Raw genomic sequence first — 21,361 nt, forward strand, 5'->3', positions numbered from 1 at the left:
ATAGATGCGCTTTCCCTTAGTTGCTGAACAACTGTTCCCATAAGCAAAGCTTGCACCTCACAATCAATAACCTGCTCATACCAGAGCTGTATCTCCCGAGGATTCATAATTTTTCAACTTGCAGTAATCTGCTTCCTGCAGTAAACATTGGCTTACACTATACTACCAAACACACTTCAAAGTGGCAGATACTAAACACAGACCAGACTTCAAGAGATGAAAGCAACTATTATATTTTATTAAAATAATAAAGCAGGGGATAGCAAGAAAAAACTCCGCAAATATTAATGAATCTATTTATAGATACACTCAATGAGCAAATTACTTTTGAAGCAATATAACTTGGGCAGGAGTTTCTGCTAGGTCGCATTGGTTTTCAGCGTAATTTGCCCAAAATTTGCCAAACTAGCACAAAAGTTCAAGGAAATCGGGTTACTCACAGGTGGGGGACTAGACACTCTGGTTAAAAATGCTTATTTTTTGTGATTAAACCCATTTTCAACTGTATTAATAAAACTGCACCAGGTTACCACTCAAATAACATGGAATATTTTTCAATGCAAATCTACTTTTAAAATTACATTCTAAAATGCTGCCCGATTGAGCTGGTTTATTGAAGTTCTAACGTTCAACGATATGCAAATAAGTTTGAGCGGAAACATGAGCGAAAAAAACTTAAATAAAACCAGCGCAATTTGCACCCAGATCGTCGATTGCGCCCAAAGTGGAAATCTTGGCCCTTATGTTTATGCGCACTAAACAATGCCCTTGATTCTGGAAAGACAAGCTCAGTAGGTTTCATGTTCACGTACCACTTTCAGCATCAGCATATTGTATTATACCATCTGAAGCAGAAGAAATGGTGTCCTTTGGTCACATAACTGAAATCTGAACAAAATCTTGAACTGTAGTAACTTTTAACCTCAAGTGCCACTGAACTGGAGATTTTCAGAAAAATTTAATGATATTACATTCAAATGTACAATCGACAATACTCCATCTAAAATACAGAAGCTAGACAGGAGTCACATTATATACACAATAGAAAAGACATTTTTATCTCCACAGGTTCGAGTGCAAGTACCCATCAATTAATGATACAATGCACTTTGATCTTTTTTATACTTGTACTGCAAAGGATGCCCTAGAATATTTTCTGCACGTCAAAATCTGTAGCTGGAAATACAAAAATCAGACCTGGCCAGATTAATTAATATGTTTGATACCTTAACATCTGTCTAATTTTACCTATTACTATGAACAGGTTGCAGACTTTGTCCCAAAATGTTAGAAATATTGTCACGTATTTTCCGATCGGAGGCTTCCTGCGTGTGGAGTCCTCCGATCTGGAAAAAATCTACGACTTACCCGAGGGCTCCTGAGGTGCGTATACTTCCGTTCCTGGGCCTCTCCAACTCGAAATGCGCAGGACCCACGTATCCCAGAGGCGCATGCGGTTCGCAAGCGGTCCTGGGATCACGTGGGCCATGGGGAGCCAATAGGATAAGTGAATCGCCCTTCACATACTTGACAAATAGACCTATCAAATATGAATGAGATCACCACAAAAACACTTAAACATTAAATAATTTTTTTTTTTTTTTAAATCACATTTTAAAAAGTTGAAATTACAACAAATTAAATATTTTAAGCAAAAATTTAATTTTTTGAAAAGAATAATTGAAGTTTTTTTTACAGGGTTAAAAATTAACTTATCTTTTTAAAAGACAAATGAGTGGAAAATTTTTTTAAAGCTTTTACCAGGCGTAAGATTTCTCAAGGGTTTTCTGCGGGCGGAGGTTCTCCAGAAAGCGTAATTATCCGCCCGCAGAGGCCCTTCTCCAGGGCAGGCGACCGATCTGTCGAGAGCATTCTTGACAGATTGGAAATGCTGGTTTTCAGCGCATGCCTGAAACTGCCATTTCCGATGTCCCTACGGGTGCGTACACACCCGTAGGCATCGGAATATAGAGCCCATTAAGTCTACTGCGAGAGGCAACTAAGCATTAGCTGCGGAATATAAACAGCCAAAATTTCCTTTTAGGACCCTTTTAGTGAACAGCTGCTTTGAGTCCTTTGGCGTTTCTGCGGCCGCAAACGAGACTCCAGGATGGTGTGTTGCCTCCCTGGTGCAAGGGTCAAGGATGTCTCCGAGCAGCTGCAGAACATCTTGGAAGGGGGTGAACAGCCAGTTGTCGTGGTGCATATAGGCACCAACGATATAGGTAAAAAGCGGGATAAGGTCCTAAAAGCAGAATATCGGGAGTTAGGAGGTAAATTAAAAAACAGGACCTCAAAAGGTAGTAATTTCAGGATTGCTACCAGTGCCACGTGCTAGTCAGAGTAGAAATAGAAGGATACTTCAGATGAATACGTGGCTAAAAGAATGGTGCCAGGGGGAGGGATTCAAGTTCCTGGGACATTGGAACCGGTTCTGGGGGAGGTGGGACCAGTTCAAACCGGACGGTCTGCACCTAGGCAGGGCTAGAACCGATGTCCTAACGGGGAGTGTTTGCTAGTGCTATGGGGGAGGGTTTAAACTAAAATGGAAGGGGGTTGGGAACCTGAGCAGGGAGACAGAGGAAAGGGAAACAAGGATAAAAGCAAAAGATAGGAAGGAGAAAAACAAAACTGGCAGTCAGAGAAATCAGCGGTTTAAATCAAGCGTGGCCACAGTAAATAATAATTCTAATAGGTCTAAGAGCGTTAAAAAAACAAGCCTGAAGGCTTTGTGTCTTAATGCAAGGAGCATTTGTAATAAGGTGGATGAATTGGCTGCGCAAATAGAGGTAAACGAATATGATTTGGTTGGGATTACGGAAACGTGGCTCAAGGATGGCCAAGACTGGGAACTCAACATCCAGGGGTATTCGATATTCAGGAAAGATAGGCAAAAAGGAAAGAGTTTTCTGGTTAAAGAAAGGATTAACACAATTGTAATGAAGGATATTAGCTCTGATGATGTGGAATCTGTATGGGTAGAATTGAGAAATACTAAGGGGAAAAAAACATTAGTGGGAGTGGTATATAGACCTCCAAACAGTAAGGCGGAGGTTGGGGATGGCATTAAAAGGGAAATTGAAGAAGCGTGCAATAAGGGCACAGCAGTCATCATGGGTGACTTTAATCTACATATAGATTGGGCTAACCAAATTAGTAACAATACTGTGGAGGAGGAATTCCTGGAGTGTTTACAGGATGGTTTCCTGGACCAATATGTCAAGGAACCAACCAGAGATCAGGCCATCTTAGACTGGGTATTATGTAACGAGAAAGGATTAATGAGCAATCTTGTTGTACGAGGCCCCTTGGGTCGGAGCGATCATAATATGATCGAATTCTTCATTAAGATAGAGAATGAAGCAGTTGGCTCAGAAACTAGGGTCCTCAATTTAAATAAAGGAAACTACGATGGTCTGAGGAGCGAGTTGGATAGGATTGATTGGGGAATGGCACTCAAAGGGTTGACGGTGGATGGGCAATGGCAAACATTCAAAGATCACATGGATGAACTACAGAATTTGTTCATCCCAGTTTGGCATAAAAATAAAACAAAAAAGGTGACTCAACCGTGGCTAACAAGGGAAATTAGGGATAGCATAAGATCCAAGGAGAGGACATACAAATTGGCCAGAAAAAGCAATAATCCTGAGGATTGGGAGCAGTTTAGGATTCAACAAAGGAGGACAAAGGGATTAATTAAGAAAGGGAAAATAGAATGAGAGTAAGCTTGCAAGGAACATAAAAACTGACTGTAAAAGCTTTTATAGATATGTAAAGAGAAAAAGATTGGTGAAGTCAAGCGTAGGTCCCTTGAGGCAGAATCGGGGGAATTTATAATGGGGAGCAAAGAAATGGCAGACCAACTAAATACATATTTTGGTTCTGTCTTCACAAAGGAGGACACAAATAACCTCCCAGAAATGCCACAGAACATAGGGTCTGATGAAAGGGTGGAACTGAAAGAAATCAGTATTTGTAGGGAAATGGTGTTAGGAAAATTGATGGGACTGAAGGCCGATAAATCCCCAGGGCCTGATAATCTACATCCCAGGGTACTTAAGGAAGTGGCCCTAAAAATAGTAGATGCATTGCTGGTCATCTTCCAGAACTCGATAGACTCTGGAACAGTACCCATGGATTGGAGGGTAGCTAATGTTACCCCACTATTCAAAAAAGGTAGCAGAGAAAAAGCGGGGAATTATAAGCCTGACATCGGTAGTGGTGGAAATGCTAGAGTCCATTATAAAAGATGTAATAGCAGAACACTTGGAAAGCAGTGACAGGATCAGACAAAGTCAACATGGATTTACAAAAGGTAAATCGTGCTTGACTAATCTACTGGAATTTTTTGAGGATGTAACTGGTAAAATAGATAAGGGAGAACCAGTGGATGTGGTGTATTTGGACTTTCAGAAGGCTTTCGATAAGGTCCCGCATAAGAGGTTAGCGTGCAAAATTAAGGCACATGGGATTGGGGGCAAGGCATTGACTTGGATAGAGAACTGGTTGGCGGACAGAAAGCAAAGAGTTGCAATAAATGGGTCGTTTTCCGAGTGGCAGGCAGTGACTAGTGGGGTACCGCAAGGATCGGTCCTAGGACCCCAGCTGTTCACAATATATATTAATGATCTGGACGAGGGAATTGGATGTAATATCTCCAAAATTTGCAGACGACACAAAGCTGGGTGGGAGGGTATGCTGTGAGGAGGATGTCATGAAGCTCCAGTACGATTTGGACAGGTTGGGTGATTGGGCAGAAACATGGCAAATGCACTAAAATGTGGATAAATGTGAGGTTATCCACTTTGGTGGCAAAAACAGGAAGGCAGATTATTTGAATGGCAATAGATTGGGAGAAGGGAAGTGCAAAGAGACCTGGGTGTTCTTGTGCACCAGTCGCTGAAGGTAAGCATGCAGGTGCAGCAGGCGGTTAAGAAGGCAAATGGTATGTTGGCCTTCGTAGCAAGAGGGTTCGAGTACAAGAACAAGGATGTCTTGCTGCAGTTGTACAGGGCCTTGGTGAGACCGCACCTTGAGTATTGTGTGCAGTTTTGGTCACCTTACCTGAGGGAAGGACGTTCTTGCCATGGAGGGAGTGCAGCTAAGTTTCACCAGGCTGATACCTGGGATGGCAGGAATGACGTATGAGGAGAGATTGTGTCGATTGGGCTTATACTCACTGGAGTTTAGAAGATTGAGAGGGGATCTCATCGAAACCTATAAAATTCTGTCAGGTCTGGACAGACTAGATGCAGAAAGGATGTTTCTGAAGGCCGGGGAGTCCAGAACCAACCAAGGGTCACAGTCTAAGGATAAGGGGTAAGCCATTTAGGACTGAAATGAGGAGGAATTTCTTCACCCAGAGAGTGGTGAACCTGTGGAATTCTCTGCCACAGAGGGCGGTGGAGGCCAGTTCATTAAATATATTCAAGAAAGAGTTGGATATATTTCTTGAGGCTAAAGGGATCAAGGGATATGGGGAGACGGCAGGGACAGGGTACTGAATTTGGATGATCAGCCATGATCTCATTGAATGGCAGAGCAGGCTCGAAGGGCCGAATGGCCTACTCCTGCTCCTATCTTCTATGTTTCTATGTTTGTGTTCTAACTGTTAAAACTCTTGAAGTGCCCTACAGCAGTGCCAAAGGATCCTACTTACATGCAATAAAATGATTTTTTTTTTTCCCAAAGGTACACTACAATTTTGCAATTGAAGTGCACCTTGGGTAGTGTAAATGTAAACTCCTCTCCTGCCATGAATTTAGTGTTGCAGTTCATGTAACTAAGTCCCCCTCCTCTTCGATATACCTGTTCCAATTATTATAATCCTATCTCCCATCCTCAAATATTGTTTCAGTTTATGGAAGTAGCAAACATTCCCATTGCGGCGCTCGCTTTTTGGTTACTTCCCACTACAGTGCAGACTTAAAGAAGAACTCCACTTACTCAAATTTTACTCGGCCCCATTCAGATCTACAATTTGCAAATATATCATTTATCACCGAGGCGCCATTAACTGTGGAAGTTTGTAAGCTGACAGTCTGCATTTTTTTTTATAAAAGCGAGCTAAAGTACAACTGAAAGATATGATACATAACAATTCCATGTGTATAATTTCAATGGACCAAACCATTTCCCATTTATTCTTATTATTATGGGCCAGAAATTCGGGTCCCCACAGTGAGTACGCGCTGTGTACTCACGCGTAGGGCCAACGAAAGTACTGGTTTCGTGCATGCACTGCTCATGCGCTGGAAACCGGAACTTCTGTTCCCTTGAAGGAAGGAGTTTGGAGGTCAAACTCGTGCGTACGCCTGGAACTTCCGATTTTTTTTATTTTTTTTTAAACAAACAAACACAGGTTTCTCCGTGCCGGTAAATCCCAAGCAGCCGCGCATGAAAAAAAGCAGTCGCAAGGCCTGCTTTTAACAAGGTAAGAGGTTAATTAAGTAAAATGAAAACATTTTTTCCCCACAGGTTTATCATTTTAAAATACTTTAAAGAAACGTAAGTTTATTTTTAGCCCTGTTAAAAACTTTAATTAATTTTTTCAAAAATTTAAATTTTTGTTTAAAATAGTTTATGTAATTTATATAGTTATTTTTAAAATGTGATTTAAAAAAAGTGTATTTGACGTTTTACTTAGATTTGACAGGTCTTCCTGTCAAATCTATGAATAGAGATTCCCTGCTACGATTAGCTCTCCATGGCCCACGTGATCCCAGGGGACGCTGCGAACTAACTTGGTCGCTGGGATACGCAAGCACTGCACACCGGCAGCTGGAAGAGGCCCAGGATCGGAATCCCACGCGGCCCCACAGCACAACGGCAGGTGCACTATGTAAGTGCAGGTCGGGGGCTTGCGCCCGTGGGAAGCCTCCAACCCGAATTTCTGGCCCAATGTATAGAATTCTTGCTAAATGCTGGTACCTTAATACAAAATGCTGGTCCAAATGTTTTTAGTTTCTCTGGTCATGACTCCTTGCTCCAACCTATCATGCGATCTCCTTCAGCCCTATCTCTGGAACACACTGTTCTCACCACCATTGGTGGCACCGCCTTCAACTACCTGGGTCCTACGCTCTGGAATTTCCTCTCTCAACTCTCTGCTTCTGCACCTTTAAAAACCAGTTCACAACCCATCCCTTCAACCAAACTTTAGGTCACTCCTCTTGGTCTCACCCTTCCTGGCTCAATGTTATTTTCTGTATGTCCATCTACGAAGCACCTCGGGACTTCTTATTTTGAAGGCACTGTGCAAGTGTAAGTTGTTCTTGATTCTTGCTGCATTAAAAAGCATTGCATGCCTACATGCAGCAAGACCTAGACAACATCCAGACTTGGGCTGATATGTGCCAAGTAACATTTGCTCCACACAGGTGCCAGGCAATGAAAATCTCCAACAAAAGAAAACCTAACCACCTCCCCGTGACATTCAATGGCATTACCATTGCCGAATCTCCCAGCAACATCATCCTGGAGGGGGTCACCATTGACCAGAAACTCAACTGGAGCAGCCACATAAATGGCATGGCTACAAGAACTAGTCAGAGGCTGGGTATTCTGCAGCAAGTGGCTCACCTCCTGACTTCCCAAAGCCTTACCACCACCTGCAAGGCAGAAGTCAGGAGTGTGATGGAATAATCTCTACTTGTTTGGATAGGTGCGGCTCCAACAGCGCTCATGAAGCTCGACACGATCTAGGACAAAGCAGTCCGCTGGATCGACAACCCATCCACCAGCATAAACATCCACTCCCTCCACCACCGACATACTGTGGCTGCAGTGTGTAATATCTACAGGATGCACTGGGGCAACTCGCCAAAGTTTCTTCAGCAACACCTCCCAAACCCGCAACCTCCACCACCAAGAAGCGCAAGGATAGCAGGTGCATGGGAACACCATCACCTCCACATTCTCGTCCAAGTCATACACTATCCCGACTTGGACATACATCACCATTCCTTCATCACTGGGTTAAAATCCTGGACCTTCCTATCCAACAGCACTGACTAAAGTGATCAAAGCGGCGGCCCACCAACACCTTCTCAAGGGCAACTAGGGATGGGCAATAAATGCAGGCCTTACTCGCGGCACTCATATCTCAAGAACGAATTTTTAAAAAAGTTAATACAGGAAACTTTCATTTATCTGGAGGTTAAATGCCCGGAAAGCTCTATCCACCAACAAAATTCAGGAGTCGGTTCAGATAAGGTTTTTTTCTTTTCGTTGTTTTTTTTCTCCAGTCAGGCTCTGCAAAGTCTAGCTGAAGCTGTTGTTTAGCTACAGAGACGCTTGCAAGCTACGGCCGACTGTTTTGAAGCTAAGCAACAGGGTTTGTTGCTTCACACGGAGCTTCTGAGCGCCGTATGTTTTAACATTAGCGCTGGTTTGTCCAGCAGTTTTGATGGGACGGCAACAGCTCGGTCCCGTCAGTGCCGGATACCAGAAAGTTTCCTATATATTGCTAAATGTCAAAAAGGAACAAATTTTATAAATCCAATAATTTTGTAAAAAATGAAGTTTAAATTAAATTAGATTAATTTAGCACCCTTCATGACCTCAGGACATCCCAAAGTACTTTACAGGCAACAAAGCACTTGTGAAATGTAATCATTGTTGTAATGCAGGGGAATGTGACAGCCAATTCAGACGCATCACTGTCCCACAAGCTGCAATCATTAGACTAATTACTGGGATATGGGGATTGTCGTACGAGGTGAGATTTAGTACACTCGGCCTATATTCCCTGGATTTTAGAAGAATGAGGTGTGATCTCACTGAAACATATAAAGTTCTTCAGGGACTTGACAGGGTAGATGCTGGGAAGATGTTCCCCTGGCTGGGGTCACAGTCGCAGGATAAAGGGTCAGCCATTTAGGACTGAGATGAGGAGAAAATTCTTCACTTAGAGGGTTGTGAATCTTTGGAATTCTCTACCCGAGGGCTGTGGATGCTCAGGCACTGAGCATATTCAAGACAGTGATCGACAGATTTTTGTATACTAAGGGAATCAAGGGATATGGGGATAGTGCAGGAGGGTGAAGTTGAGGTAGATCAGCCATGATCTTATTGAATGGTGGAGCAGGCTTGAAGGACCAAATGGCCTAATCTTGCTCTGATTTCTTATGTTATGTTAATAAGGTAAATTACCAGATAATCTGTATTGTGAGAGATTTTGGTTGAGGGATAACTACTGGCCACGAGACCCAAGAGTTCATCTTCTAATAGTGCTACGGGATCCTTTGTGTCAACCTGAAAGGGCAGACGGAGCGTTGGTTTAACGGCTCATGCTAAAAGATGGCACTTCAGACAATGCCGAGCACCATCAATATTGCATTCAAGTGTCAGCCTAGCTTATGTGCTCAAGTCCTGGAGTGGGGCATGAACCATAACCTTCTGAATCAAAGAGGCGAGAATCCCACCATTGAGAGAAGGTCGTCACTGTACATTACTCAATGAGCTGAAATTTCCAAATTGGCATTTCTGTAAAAAGTGTATTTTAGCCGGAAAATAAATCAAAGAGTGAGCACATCTCATCTAAAACATACTTGCACAAAATTGTTTCTCAGATAAAGCAACTTCAGGTTGACCAAAACATTCGCCTGCCCTTGTCCACAATTTCAAAACAGGCGTAACCTAGAACTTGCCCCTCTTTGAATACAGTCTATTCCTCTTAATTCAAGGTTGCTTAATTCAAATTATCCGATAATTCAATTTTTTGGACTATAGACAGCAAGCAGGATTGCTGAAATATGTTTGAAGAAATGCATCCAAGTGTGTGCTCTCTTCCTAATTCATACATACCAAAAATTCAAATTATTTACAATTCTGTCTTGTATTTAAAGAAGCTCCACAAGGTAATAAAAGGTAGGAAAACACCAAACACATACGTTTTCTTATATATTATTAGATACTAGTGATCTCCAACGGCATTGCTCATGATGAATAAGAGGACACACTGCTGATTAACAGGGCATATTCACATATTTGCAGACCTTTGTAAGCCAGACACAGACAATAGCTGCAAGACAAAACAAACAGCCAGAAACCATGAGGGATGCAACATAATGAAGCCAGCCAAAATTACAATAATTTTTTTTTAAAAAAAGCTCAACAGAATATTGTGCATGCGTGAACAATGGGTTTAGAGGCTGCAAATGTGCAATAGGAGCCAAATGTAAGACAAAATTCACAAGTGTGAAAGCCATGGGGAGGGAAATGCTGTTTGGAACATAGGAACAGGAGTAGACCATTTAACCCAAAGATTTCAAATGCAAGACACGGCAACTCTTAAGTTCAATGATTTTGTTTTGCTTTTTTTATATTTATTGCATTTGAAATTTTACCAGCAGCAATATAGCTTCAAGGGGAAAAAAAATCTTGAGCAATTTAATTAATTTCACCTGAATGTCATTTGTTTCAGTACCTTATTGTTGATTACTGCTTGTTCATCGATAGCTTTCCTACCTCTTTAGTCACATTTGAAGCAATCAGCATTGTGCAATTAATAGTAATTTGCTGCTTTTTATGAATATGATATGCAAACCACTCAGAATTTCCTGGTTCATTGAGCTTTTGCAAATGCAACATGCACTTGTTAAGTGCGATGGACACTCGAAGTGCGAGCCTTCAATATGCGATGGACCATATTCATATAACTTATGGCCAACACACTAGATTCAAGACTCTTGACTTATTTGGATAGATATACTCAAATCTATGCAGAGCAACCACTGGTATAATACTAAGGAATAGTGAAGAGGAAAGTCCAGCAACTCGACAGGCAAAATATTTGCTAATAGTTGTCAAAACAGATACATAATAAATACAGTCCTTTTCCTTCAGGGTATAATACTTACTATACTCCTGAAGGAAAACCATCTGTACCCTGTTCTATATTGTCAAGAAAGTGAAGCAGTTAGGCAATAATTTAAGCGGAAAGCACAATGGCAGAATACTACACAATTATAATGTATATTCCAACGTAGTTTGTTAGTACAGTGCACAGAAAATGAATGAAGCAGAAAAATACAAACAAGTGCTTTAATCAGCACAAGTCAACAACTTCAGTGCAAAATAATCCGTTTTGCTAATTCTGACCAGTTTCTGACAGGAGTATTGAGCTGTGCAAGTCGACTTTGTTCCAGAATATGGGCCTAAACACATTAAAATCTGCAAAGTCAGTTAATAGGATAATGGTTTAATAAAATATTAATGTATTTTATAAAAGTAGCAATGCTGATACAGCATTTACAAAATGTAGCGTAACATCCACAATAATCTGCATCATTCTATAGTAGTGCTTTTACTACAAGTTTTAGTCTTAAATATTCCAAAATTTAGAACTGTTTCTGACAAACTTGGTACAAAATGATAATCCATTAAAAAAACTTACCCCTATTTCCAGGTGGTTGAAGGCCATCTCCCGTCATGGCACACCACCCCACTGGAAAGATGTCACGAGAATCATATTTGCACCAGTAGTCGAATGCACCTCTCCAACCATCAAATGTTATAAAAATGTCATCAGCTTTCACTTCACTAATGGTTGCTGGACAAATCAGATGAGGGTTTTTTCGATCGACTGCTTCCAGTTTCATCCCAACTTTGAAATTGTTATGCTGTGGGCTTGGAGGTTCCTCAAATAGAAGAGAAATATGAGCTTTTACTTTTTCAAATATAAGCATGAATTTAACACAAACAAAATGTTACTCCTTTTAATAAAAAATGAATCCAGTGTTTGATGAAAGAAAGTAACACAGGTTTGTATACTGCGGCTACAATTCAGCATTTGTGGATGCAGAAATGGATATTTTCCAAAGTAGAATGTTTGCCCAATGCACAAATGGTGTCCTTTTTTGAAAGAAACGCAAAGGATAAGGATAGGAAATCACTCGACAAGCTTAGAGGAGTTTCATTTATTGAGCGAATACTTTCCTTTTAACAGATTCACAAATATGACATGCTACAGTTGAAATCATGTCAATATTTAAAAGAATCACAGTATCTGATGAAAAAGTGTAATTTTCGGAGGCTTCCCTACCAGAGTGAAGCCTTGATTCCAGCATGTTTGGGTCAAAAATAAAATGAAGACTACATTCTAATGGAGCCTCACCAAATTATCCCTATGAAGTCCAGAAAAATCTGGAACGCATTCAAACTTGTTAATACAGGTACACTACCCTTTATCCGAAAACCTCGGGACCAGCCGTGTTTCGGTTTTCGGAAAATTTCGGATTTCGGAAGGTATTTTATAAGACTGGGAAATTTGTCGGGGGTGGGGGTCGGCGGGGGCGGGGTCGGGGTCGTGCGCACGACTTATGCTGAACGAACACACTTTCGGTTTTCAGAAGTGCGGATAAAGGATACACTATCCCTTATCCGAAAGGGTGGGGGTCGGCGGGTCGGGGTGAGAAAAGAATATCGGACAGGCTGCTGTATTGTTGGGTTCACTCTCCCGGTATACCTCCTTCACAACTGCCCGGCTCGGCCTGCAATCTCCTACCCAGGAGGGAACTCTGTGACCCCTCTGCCCTGCTCAGTGTAATATTTCTGCAGCGAACCTTATGAATACCTGTATTCACACTGAGTGGGATAAATAAAGACTATAAATACTGTAGTATTACAGGGATAAATACTCTGTACAGTTTATTTGTAAGGAAAACATTCAGTAAAACTTCAAACATATACAGGTACAAACTAAGCTAAATACCTGTACATATACATGCAGTAAAGGTGCATTACATCTGGCTTGAGGATCTTGGAGAAGAGGGTACATCAGTGTTGTCATCATTGTCATCAGGTTGGAGTCGGACATCTGAAGATGGGTGGGGGTGGGGGTCGGCGGGGGCGTCGGGTCATGTTTTGCGCCACTTTCGGTTTTCAGAGGTTTTCTGTTTTCGGAAGTGCGGATAAAGGCTATCCCTTATCCAAAAGGGTGGGGGTCGGGGTCGGCGGGGGTCTGGGTCGGCGTCGTGCGTACGGCTTACTCTGCCCTGCTCAGTGTAAGTCGTGCGCCATTCTGGTCTTGTCGTGCGCACGACTTACGCTGAACGAAAAAACCTTCGGTTTTTAGAGGGTTTCGGTTTTCAGAAGTTCGGATAAAGGGTAGTCTACCTGTAGTTCATACCCAAAAATGCAAGACAAAAGGGAGAGAGAAACCTGGGTCTAAAGAAAATAGATTAGTGGTAGGATCCATTTAAATTATAAGTCAGGGTGCAGAATTTTCATTTAAATCCTGCATCACAGCTTAAAATTAGCAGTGCAGCCAGGACCAAATTTGGAGTCAAGGAGAGCTGCCATTTAAAAAACAAAATACAGAATGAGTGCAGTGGAGTAACAGCTAATATTAGCAGCTGCTGGAAATGAGCTCCACTCCTCCAGCGATGATATTGAACAAATGATTTGTTCCCCCACCCTGCCACCCACCTGACTTCAAGTCCTGGGTCCAGCTACTGATTTTGAGCGTTAAGTCTGATATTTAAATTTGGAGAGGTTTTGTTGCTGTTCTCAGTCATCAAGTTGATCATACTCCTAATGTCACTTGTCCATTGGAAAACATGTGGTCTTGGTCTGTAGTCTAGCATTATTTTCTAAGTTTAAAGGCTTTTTGTAGATAAGCATTAATATTCCAGGCAGTTAAGAAACTTTACATAATCTATTAAATGAACTACTCAAACTGAAAATAGATTATTGCCAATATCCCATGGCAACAGAAATGCTATTTTGTTCTAGGGAGTGCTCTTTTCAAAGCCATCAACCTCATTCAGATCACTGATACATGTGGACTAGTGGATTAATGCTATTTATTGTACAATAAATGAAGACTTTCTGTTTATGATCCGCAGTGTTTAAAGCACAATGTTATTCATTACATGTAAAAATACAAACTGGGTTTATCCCTCCTTCAAAGTATACTGTAAATTTTTGTAACTATCTTGTCATTACTATAGCTGGTGACATGCATTTTTTGCACAGATCAATAACTTGCATTTATGTCGTGCTTCGTCATGTCCAAAAGCTCTTTTGAAGTGCCATCACTGTTATGTTGGCAAACTTGGCAAATTTATGCAGCAAGGTGCTACAAATGGCCAATGACCAGATAATCTGTTTTTAGGTGATGCTGGTAGAGGGGGGAATGTTGGCCAGGGCACATGGGGAACTCCTTGTTCTTCAAATATTGCCAAATAATCTTATGCTCACCTCAGCAGGTAGACAAAGTTTAATTTATCATCCAAGACAGCATCTCCAATAATGCAACACTGCCTCAGTACTGCACTAAAATGTCAACTTAGATTTATGCGTTCAAGTCTTAAAGTCTTGAAACTGAAACAGTCCACTTAATCCTTACGGGTTTCCTCATTTGGTTTTTCAGTATTCCGTGCCTCGCTATAAATTTTTATAGGTATCATTCTGTTGCTTGAAGAGAAGACATTACAGGTAGTTTTGATCATACTGTTCACATCACCTGAATGAAAGGAAACATCCTCCTTATTTTGTTCACATGGATGGGAACCCCCACGTGGATGCGCAAACCACAAGAAAGGCACCATTTAACAATAAAATATTCTGTCTAATTATTTAAAGGGATGTGTTGGACAGTAAATAAGCAAACGCACATGAAAGAAAATTCCAAAAAAGAATAAAGCACTAAGCATCTGAATAAAAATGTTTGTTGCATTCTTTTAAAAAGACATTTCTTACCTTCTTAAATATGGATACTGGGGCCATTTCAGCTCCATTTAGTGTTCTCAACAGAAACATTGGCCAGGATGAAGCATTCATTCTGAATCCTGTTCACTCAGGCAAAACAAACAAGAGTCAGGCTACAAACAGTACCGAATATTGAAGTCGATATTACATGGAAGAAAGTTGATTTCAAATCATACTTGATATGCTCAATATAGTAACTGGGATTTTCTGTTAATGTGGCATCCCAGTGCATCTGGCAGGGCTGGAGTTCTACCTGTCACAAGGATGTACTCCTGACAGTGGCTAATTTTACAGGATCAGGGTCAATGCCATTTACATTTTTTACGCAGGCTCCCCAACCTCTGGTGGGGTCCCCAGAGGCCTGACACAGCACTTTGTGGCTGGTGGCCTCTACTTTGACTGAATAGCTTTTTTAAGTTAAAAAATTGACTTTTTTTAAGTACTGTTTTTGTGCAATCGATTGCCCTGCAATCAATTATGTAAGATTTCTGGTCTCTGCCACTCAACAATGTTGGAGGGCTTTGTGCCTAGCGCTGTTAAGGTACAAATGACAGGAATTATGTTGCATATTCAGGCAGATGCATTATATACCCAACAGCATCTCCAGCAGAAGGTGGTGGAAATAGTTATCCCAATTAAGGCCCAATATCAGTTATCATCTCTGAAGAGGTTATCACAAACCATTCATTAGACCTGCTCCAAAATTTGGCCTTTGTCATACCATGCTAACTACTGCAATACGAGCAGTTTCCCAACACACACTAGCCATTGCAAAAGGCACCTTTTTTTTTTTAAATAGGCCTATGCTTATTACACAGTGAATGGGCTATTGCATGCCTCAGGGATAATCATCTATCCTTTTATTGCTGGGTTGTACTGAAAATAGCACGAGATGCCCTCATGTACTCTTGATCTCTCCAACAGGCAGAAAAATCAAAAGCTGACAAGACCATATATTTCAGGCTGAACTACGAATTGTTTATTATGAGGAAGTAATACAATAGCAAGTTACTTCAGCAGACAAAATAACAATACAGCAATTGACATACAGATGCTTTGTTTTCAAAGATCAAGATTCTTACAGTTCCTGTTCCAAAGTCTTGTACGAACTTTTCACACAGACAGACAATGAACTAGAAATATGGCTCATGTGAGTGAGTTGAAGAATAGCTCGAGGCCTTTCTGCCAAAAGCAGCCTTTTGTGACACAGATGAGTCCAGACAGGGTCGGTGCACTTGCCTTGAACACACAGTACACAGATAAAATTAATCCCTTTCAGAAACAAGTTAACATGAACAAAAACAGAAAATGTTACAAATGCATAAATCATTCAGCATCTGTAAAGAAAACAGACAGGTTATAGTTTTGAGGTTAACTTTTGGCACGGTCATATCTGAAACAGAAACCTGTTTTTTCTCTTTGCAGACCTGTGCATTTCCAGCATTTTCCTCTGGCTTGAAGGTTCTTCAAACAGAAAGCTCTGAAGCTAAAAAGGCAAATGGAAAGTTGAAGGAACAGCTGTAATGGCTTCCACTTTAAAAATCCCAGATCCCTGGCCTTGCTACAATTTACATCAAAGGAAAAAAATTAGAAATGTTCTAACTTGAAACAGATGGATCCCTGATCCAGCATTGTAACAATTACAAGTGGGTCAGGTAGCCCCTTCCTTCAATTTACCCCGACCAATATTCTCATAGGAAAGCAACTAGCCTTTACTCACAGCCGCTCCAAATGAGTTGGTAAACATAGGGAAATAAACATGAGAAACACAGAAAGGGTCATTCAGCCCATTAATTATGCTCCATCCAAAATGTAACAATTCTTTCCTGGACTGACCCACCCCAACCTCCACTGGCATGACCCATTGATCCCATATTTTAAGAGACATGAAGGTTCTTCTACTGCCTTATCTGTAACAGAAATGAAGCAGTACTGTTAATATCACTAAAACCTTTTAATTTCCCATTTCAACAGCCTCATTCAAAAACCTCTAGGAAGTCTGTTTCATATACGGTACCAACTGCATATAGTGGGTACAGGTAACTTTGTGATATCCGGCACCGACGGGACCGAGCTGTTGCCGTCCCATCAAAACTGCCGGACAAACCAGCTCTAATGTTGAAACAGAGATTTTGAGCTCCGTATCTGGCAACAAACCCAGCAACAGCTTCTAAACAGTCGGCCGTACCTTGCAGGCGTCTCTGTAGCTTAGCAACAGCTTCAGCTAGACCTTGCAGAGCCTGACTGGTGAAAAAAAAACAACGAAAAGAAAAAAAAACTAACGAAACGGCTCCTGATTTTTGCCGGTGGATCGAGCATTCCGGACAGTTAACCTCCGGATAAACCAAAGTTTCCTGTACATTGGTGTCAATGCGATTTGCCCTCTCTATGGGGTGGATGCTGTGACCAAGAAGGCCTTTGCAAAAGTGCTGGGGCCCGGGGACCTACAGGGAAGCGCCGGGACCCGGTAGTAATCGTGTAAAGGGCAGAGATGGGGAAGAATTTCTGAAGCGTGTTCAGCAGAACTTTCTTGATCAATATGTTTCCGGCCCAACGAGGAAGGCAGCATTGCTGGATTTGGTTCTGGGGAATGAGGTGGGGCAAGTGGAGCAAGTGTCAGTAGAAGAACATTTAGGGAACAGTGATCATAGTATCATAAGGTTTAGACTAGCTATGGAAAAGGACAGCAAGCAGTCTAGAGTAAAAATACTTAATTGGAGGAAGGCAAATTTCAGTGGGTTGAGAACGGATCTGGCCCAGGTAAATTGGAATCAAAGATTAGCAAGCAAAACTGTAATCGAACAATGGGCTGCCTTTAAAGAGATGGTTTGGGTACAGTTGAGGTACATTCCTACGAGGGGGAAAGGCAGGGCAACTAAAGCCAGAGCACCCTGGATGATGAAAGAGATAGAGAGTAAAATGAAGCAGAAAAAGAGCACGTATGACAGATGTCAGGTTGAGAATCAGGCTGAATACAGAAAGTTCAGAGAAGTGAAAAAGAAAATTAGAGGGGCAAAGAGAGAGTATGAGAATAGATTGGCAGCTAACATTAAAGGAACTTTAATAGTCTTCTATAGGCATATAACAAATAAATGGGTATTAAGGGAAGGGGTGGGGCTGACTCGGGACCAAAAAGGAGACCTACGCATGGAGGCAGAGGGCATGGCTGAGGTACTAAATGAGTACTTTGCATCTCTTCACCAAGGAAGATGCTGCTGCCAAAGTCTTAGTGAAAGAGGAGGTAGAGGAGATACTGGACGAGAGAAGAATTGATAAAGTGAAGGTACTAGAAAGGCTGTCTGAACTTAACGTTGATAGGTCACCAGGACCAGATGGGATGCTGAGGGGGGTTGAGGAGGAAATCATGGAGGTACTCGCCATAATCTTGCAATCCTCCTTAGATACAGGGATGCCGCCAGAGGGCTGGAGAATTGCAAGTGTTACACGCTTGTTCAAAAAAGGGTGCAAGGATAAACCCAACAACTACAGGCCAGTCAGTTTAACCTCGGTAGTGGGGAAGCTTTTGGAAACGATAATCAGGGACAAAGCTGTCACTTGGACAAGTGTGGATTAATTAAGGAAAACCAGCACGGTTTTGTTAAAGGCAAATTGTGTTTAACTAACTTGATTTGAGTTTTTTTGATGAGGTAACAGAGGGGGTTGACGTGGTGTACATGGACTTCCAAAAGGCGTTTGATAAAGTGCCACATAATAGACTTGCTAGCAAAGTTGAAGCCCATGGAATAAAAGGGACAGTGGCAGCATGGTGGCATAGTGGTTAGCACTGTTGCCTCACAGCGCTAGGGACCTGGGTTCGAATCCAGCCTCAGGTGACTGTCTGTGTGGAGTTTGCACATTCTCCCTGTGTTTGCGTGGGTTTCCTCCGGGTGCTCCGGTTTCCTCCCACAGTCCAAAGATGTGCGGGTTAGGATGATTGGCTATTATAAATTGACCCTTAGTGTTAGGGGGATTAAATACGTGGGGTTACGGGGATAGGGTGGGATGTGTTGCTGTAGGGGTTACGGGGATCGGGTGGGATATGTGTCGGTGCAGGCTCGATGGGCCGAAATGGCCTCTATCTGCACTGTGGGGTTTCTGTGAAAATTGGCTAAGTGACAGGAAACAGAGAGTAGTGGTGAATGGTTGTTTTCTGGACTGGAGGAAGGTATACAGTGTTGTTCCCCAGGGGTCAATACTAGGACCACTGCTTTGCTTGATATGTATTAATGACTTGGATTTGGGTGTACAGGGCACAATTTTAAAATTTGCCAATGACACCAAAATTGGAAGTATAGTGAACAGTGAGGAGGATAGTGATAGACTTCAAGAGGACATAGACAGGCTGGTGAAATGGGCGGACACGTGGCATACGAAATTTAACGCAGAAAAATGCAAAGTGATACATTTTGGTAGGAAGAACGAAGAGAGGAAATATAAACTAAAGGGTACAATCCTAAAGTGGGTGCATGAACAGAGACACCTGGGGGTATATGTGCACAAATCGTTGAAGGTGGCAGGGCAGGTTGAGAAAGTGGTTAAAAAAGCATACGGGATACTGGGCTTCAAAAATAGAGGCATAGAGTACAAAAGCAAGGAAGTTATGATGAACCTTTATAAAACACTGGTCTGACCTCAACTGGAGTATTGTGTCCAATTCTGGGCACCACACTTTAGGAAGGATGTGAAGGCCTTAGGGAGGGTGCAGAAAAGATTTACGAGAATGGTTCCAGGGATGAGGGACTTCAGTTACATGGATAGACTGGAGAAACTGGGGTTTTTCTCCTTAAAGCAGAGAAGGCTGAGGGGAGATTTGATAGGAGTTCAAAATCATGAGGGGTCTGGACAGAGTAGATAAGAGAGAAACTGTTCCCATTGGCGGAAGGGACAAGAACCAGAGGACACAGATTCAAGGTGATTGGTAAAAGAGCCAAAGGCGACATGAGGAAAAAGTTTATGCAGCGAGTAGTTAGGATCTGGAATGCACTGCCTGAAAAGGTGGTGGAGGCAGACTCAATTGTGGCTTTCAAAAGGGAATTGGCTTAGTACATGAAGGAAAAAAAAATTGCAGGGCTACGGGGAAAGGGCGGGGGAGTAGGACCAGTTGCAGTGCTTTGGCAGAGAGCCAGCATGGGCTCGACAGGCCAAATGGCCTCCTTCTATGCTGTAACCATTCTATGATTCTATGACCGACAGGGAAGTGCCGGGGCTAGCCCGTGCAAAGAAGTCAGGACAGGGGTTCTCGTTACAACGAGGAGTTCAAGAAATCGGCATGAAGGGCTCGCAGGAGTTCAAGGTTTTGGGGGACTGGAGGTGGTGGGGCTGCTATTGCATATTTTAATTGGTACAAGCAGTTCCAATTATATTCAGAGGGCGAGTTAAAAGGGTGGCGTTCACACACTCATCTTTGTCACTGAAATGTTTGCAATGTACCCGAAGTGGCTCGTGTGCTAAATGCAGTTTAAACAGCGCCTTTGTAATTGACGCCTATGGTAATGGCAAATGGTTCGCACCATTTGCTCGATATAGGCGGTTGTCCGGGATAAGCGGGAATGGTCTAAGTGATGAGGACTGTACTCGCTATACTTGTTTGAGGCTTGTGAATTCTCTGTTCTTGTCCTCTAGTCCTACGCTCATTATCCAAGTTGGCTTGCTTACTTCACCTTTCACTATTTTAAAGACCAGTATCTTTAAACTCTTTCCTTTTTGGGGTGGAGTGACCAAAAATTCTTGCCATACATGACAATTGGCCTCAACTTCAATTTATATATTGCCAGAGCAATTTGTGCTGATTTGCAAACTGGTTAACAATTCATTCAGACTGACTAGATGCTTTCAGGGTACCATGAATGATCACTTCAAAATCATATTTAGCCTCTGCCAGTGAAGTCGCTTTCATGTTATACATGTTTTTGTTTAGATTTCCCCATATCATACCATTTCGATATTATTTGTTATTTCAGTTCTGTCAAAAATCAGTTTGGGTGTGCAAATACCTCCCTGAAATGTGTGGGATCACCCCTTTAAGACAAACTGTTTGGTTTTATCCTGGTGGTTTCCCTAACCCAAGTTCACAGGCCTACTTAAATAGGACCTTTTCATGTTAAACACAACTGCTGTTAACTGTTCTTTTACATATTACTTTACAATATTCATCCACATTGAAATCCATCTGCCAATTCTCAGTCCATCAACCTAATTGGTTCAAGCCCAGGCTAATAAATACCACTCGTTATTGGGCTTTGAAAAGTTAAATAACTGAATAGAAAAGGAGCTGCCAGTCAAACAACACCTGAACAAATCATACATGTTTGTGTTTGGACTGCGTGGCTTGGCTCCCTCTTCAAGAAAACTGAATGGAGATAACCAAATCATCAATGAAATGGTGCATCAAATTAAGCTGGGACATAATTTCTGCAAAACAGTGTAGCATGAGTTAATTAAGGAATCAATACAAAACTGAAGTTTAAACAAAAATGCTTTACATAGCAGATTACCATCGTCCACCAATTTAGTTACCTCCTAAGAGTTCCACATGTTTGTATGGCATGATCTATCACTTTGAAAACAATTATGACTGCTTCCTATACTTTTCAGATGTTAATTTATAGCATATATTTTCAAAACTATATTTGCTATTCTCCAA

The 21,361-nt window shown here is 41.8% G+C and overlaps 1 protein-coding gene across 7 annotated transcripts in view; it reads right to left on the reverse strand.

Moving 5' to 3' along the window:
• The window catches only part of LOC147107372 (polycomb protein SCMH1), a 204,608-nt gene that overhangs the window by 64,976 nt on the left and 118,271 nt on the right, over positions 1–21,361 (reverse strand). For all 7 annotated transcript variants that reach the window (XM_086006331.1, XM_086006330.1, XM_086006329.1 and 4 more), the window contains 2 exons: positions 14,710–14,798; positions 11,402–11,645 (listed from right to left, as the gene is read on the reverse strand). In XM_086006331.1, the coding sequence (XP_085862457.1) occupies positions 11,402–11,645; positions 14,710–14,798 (333 nt within the window). The remainder of the gene's footprint in view (positions 1–11,401; positions 11,646–14,709; positions 14,799–21,361) is intronic.

This window comes from Somniosus microcephalus, chromosome 14, assembly GCF_052327205.1.
Source record: "Somniosus microcephalus isolate GS21.2 chromosome 14, FLI_Smic_1.0, whole genome shotgun sequence".
Classification (NCBI taxonomy): domain Eukaryota; kingdom Metazoa; phylum Chordata; class Chondrichthyes; order Squaliformes; family Somniosidae; genus Somniosus; species Somniosus microcephalus.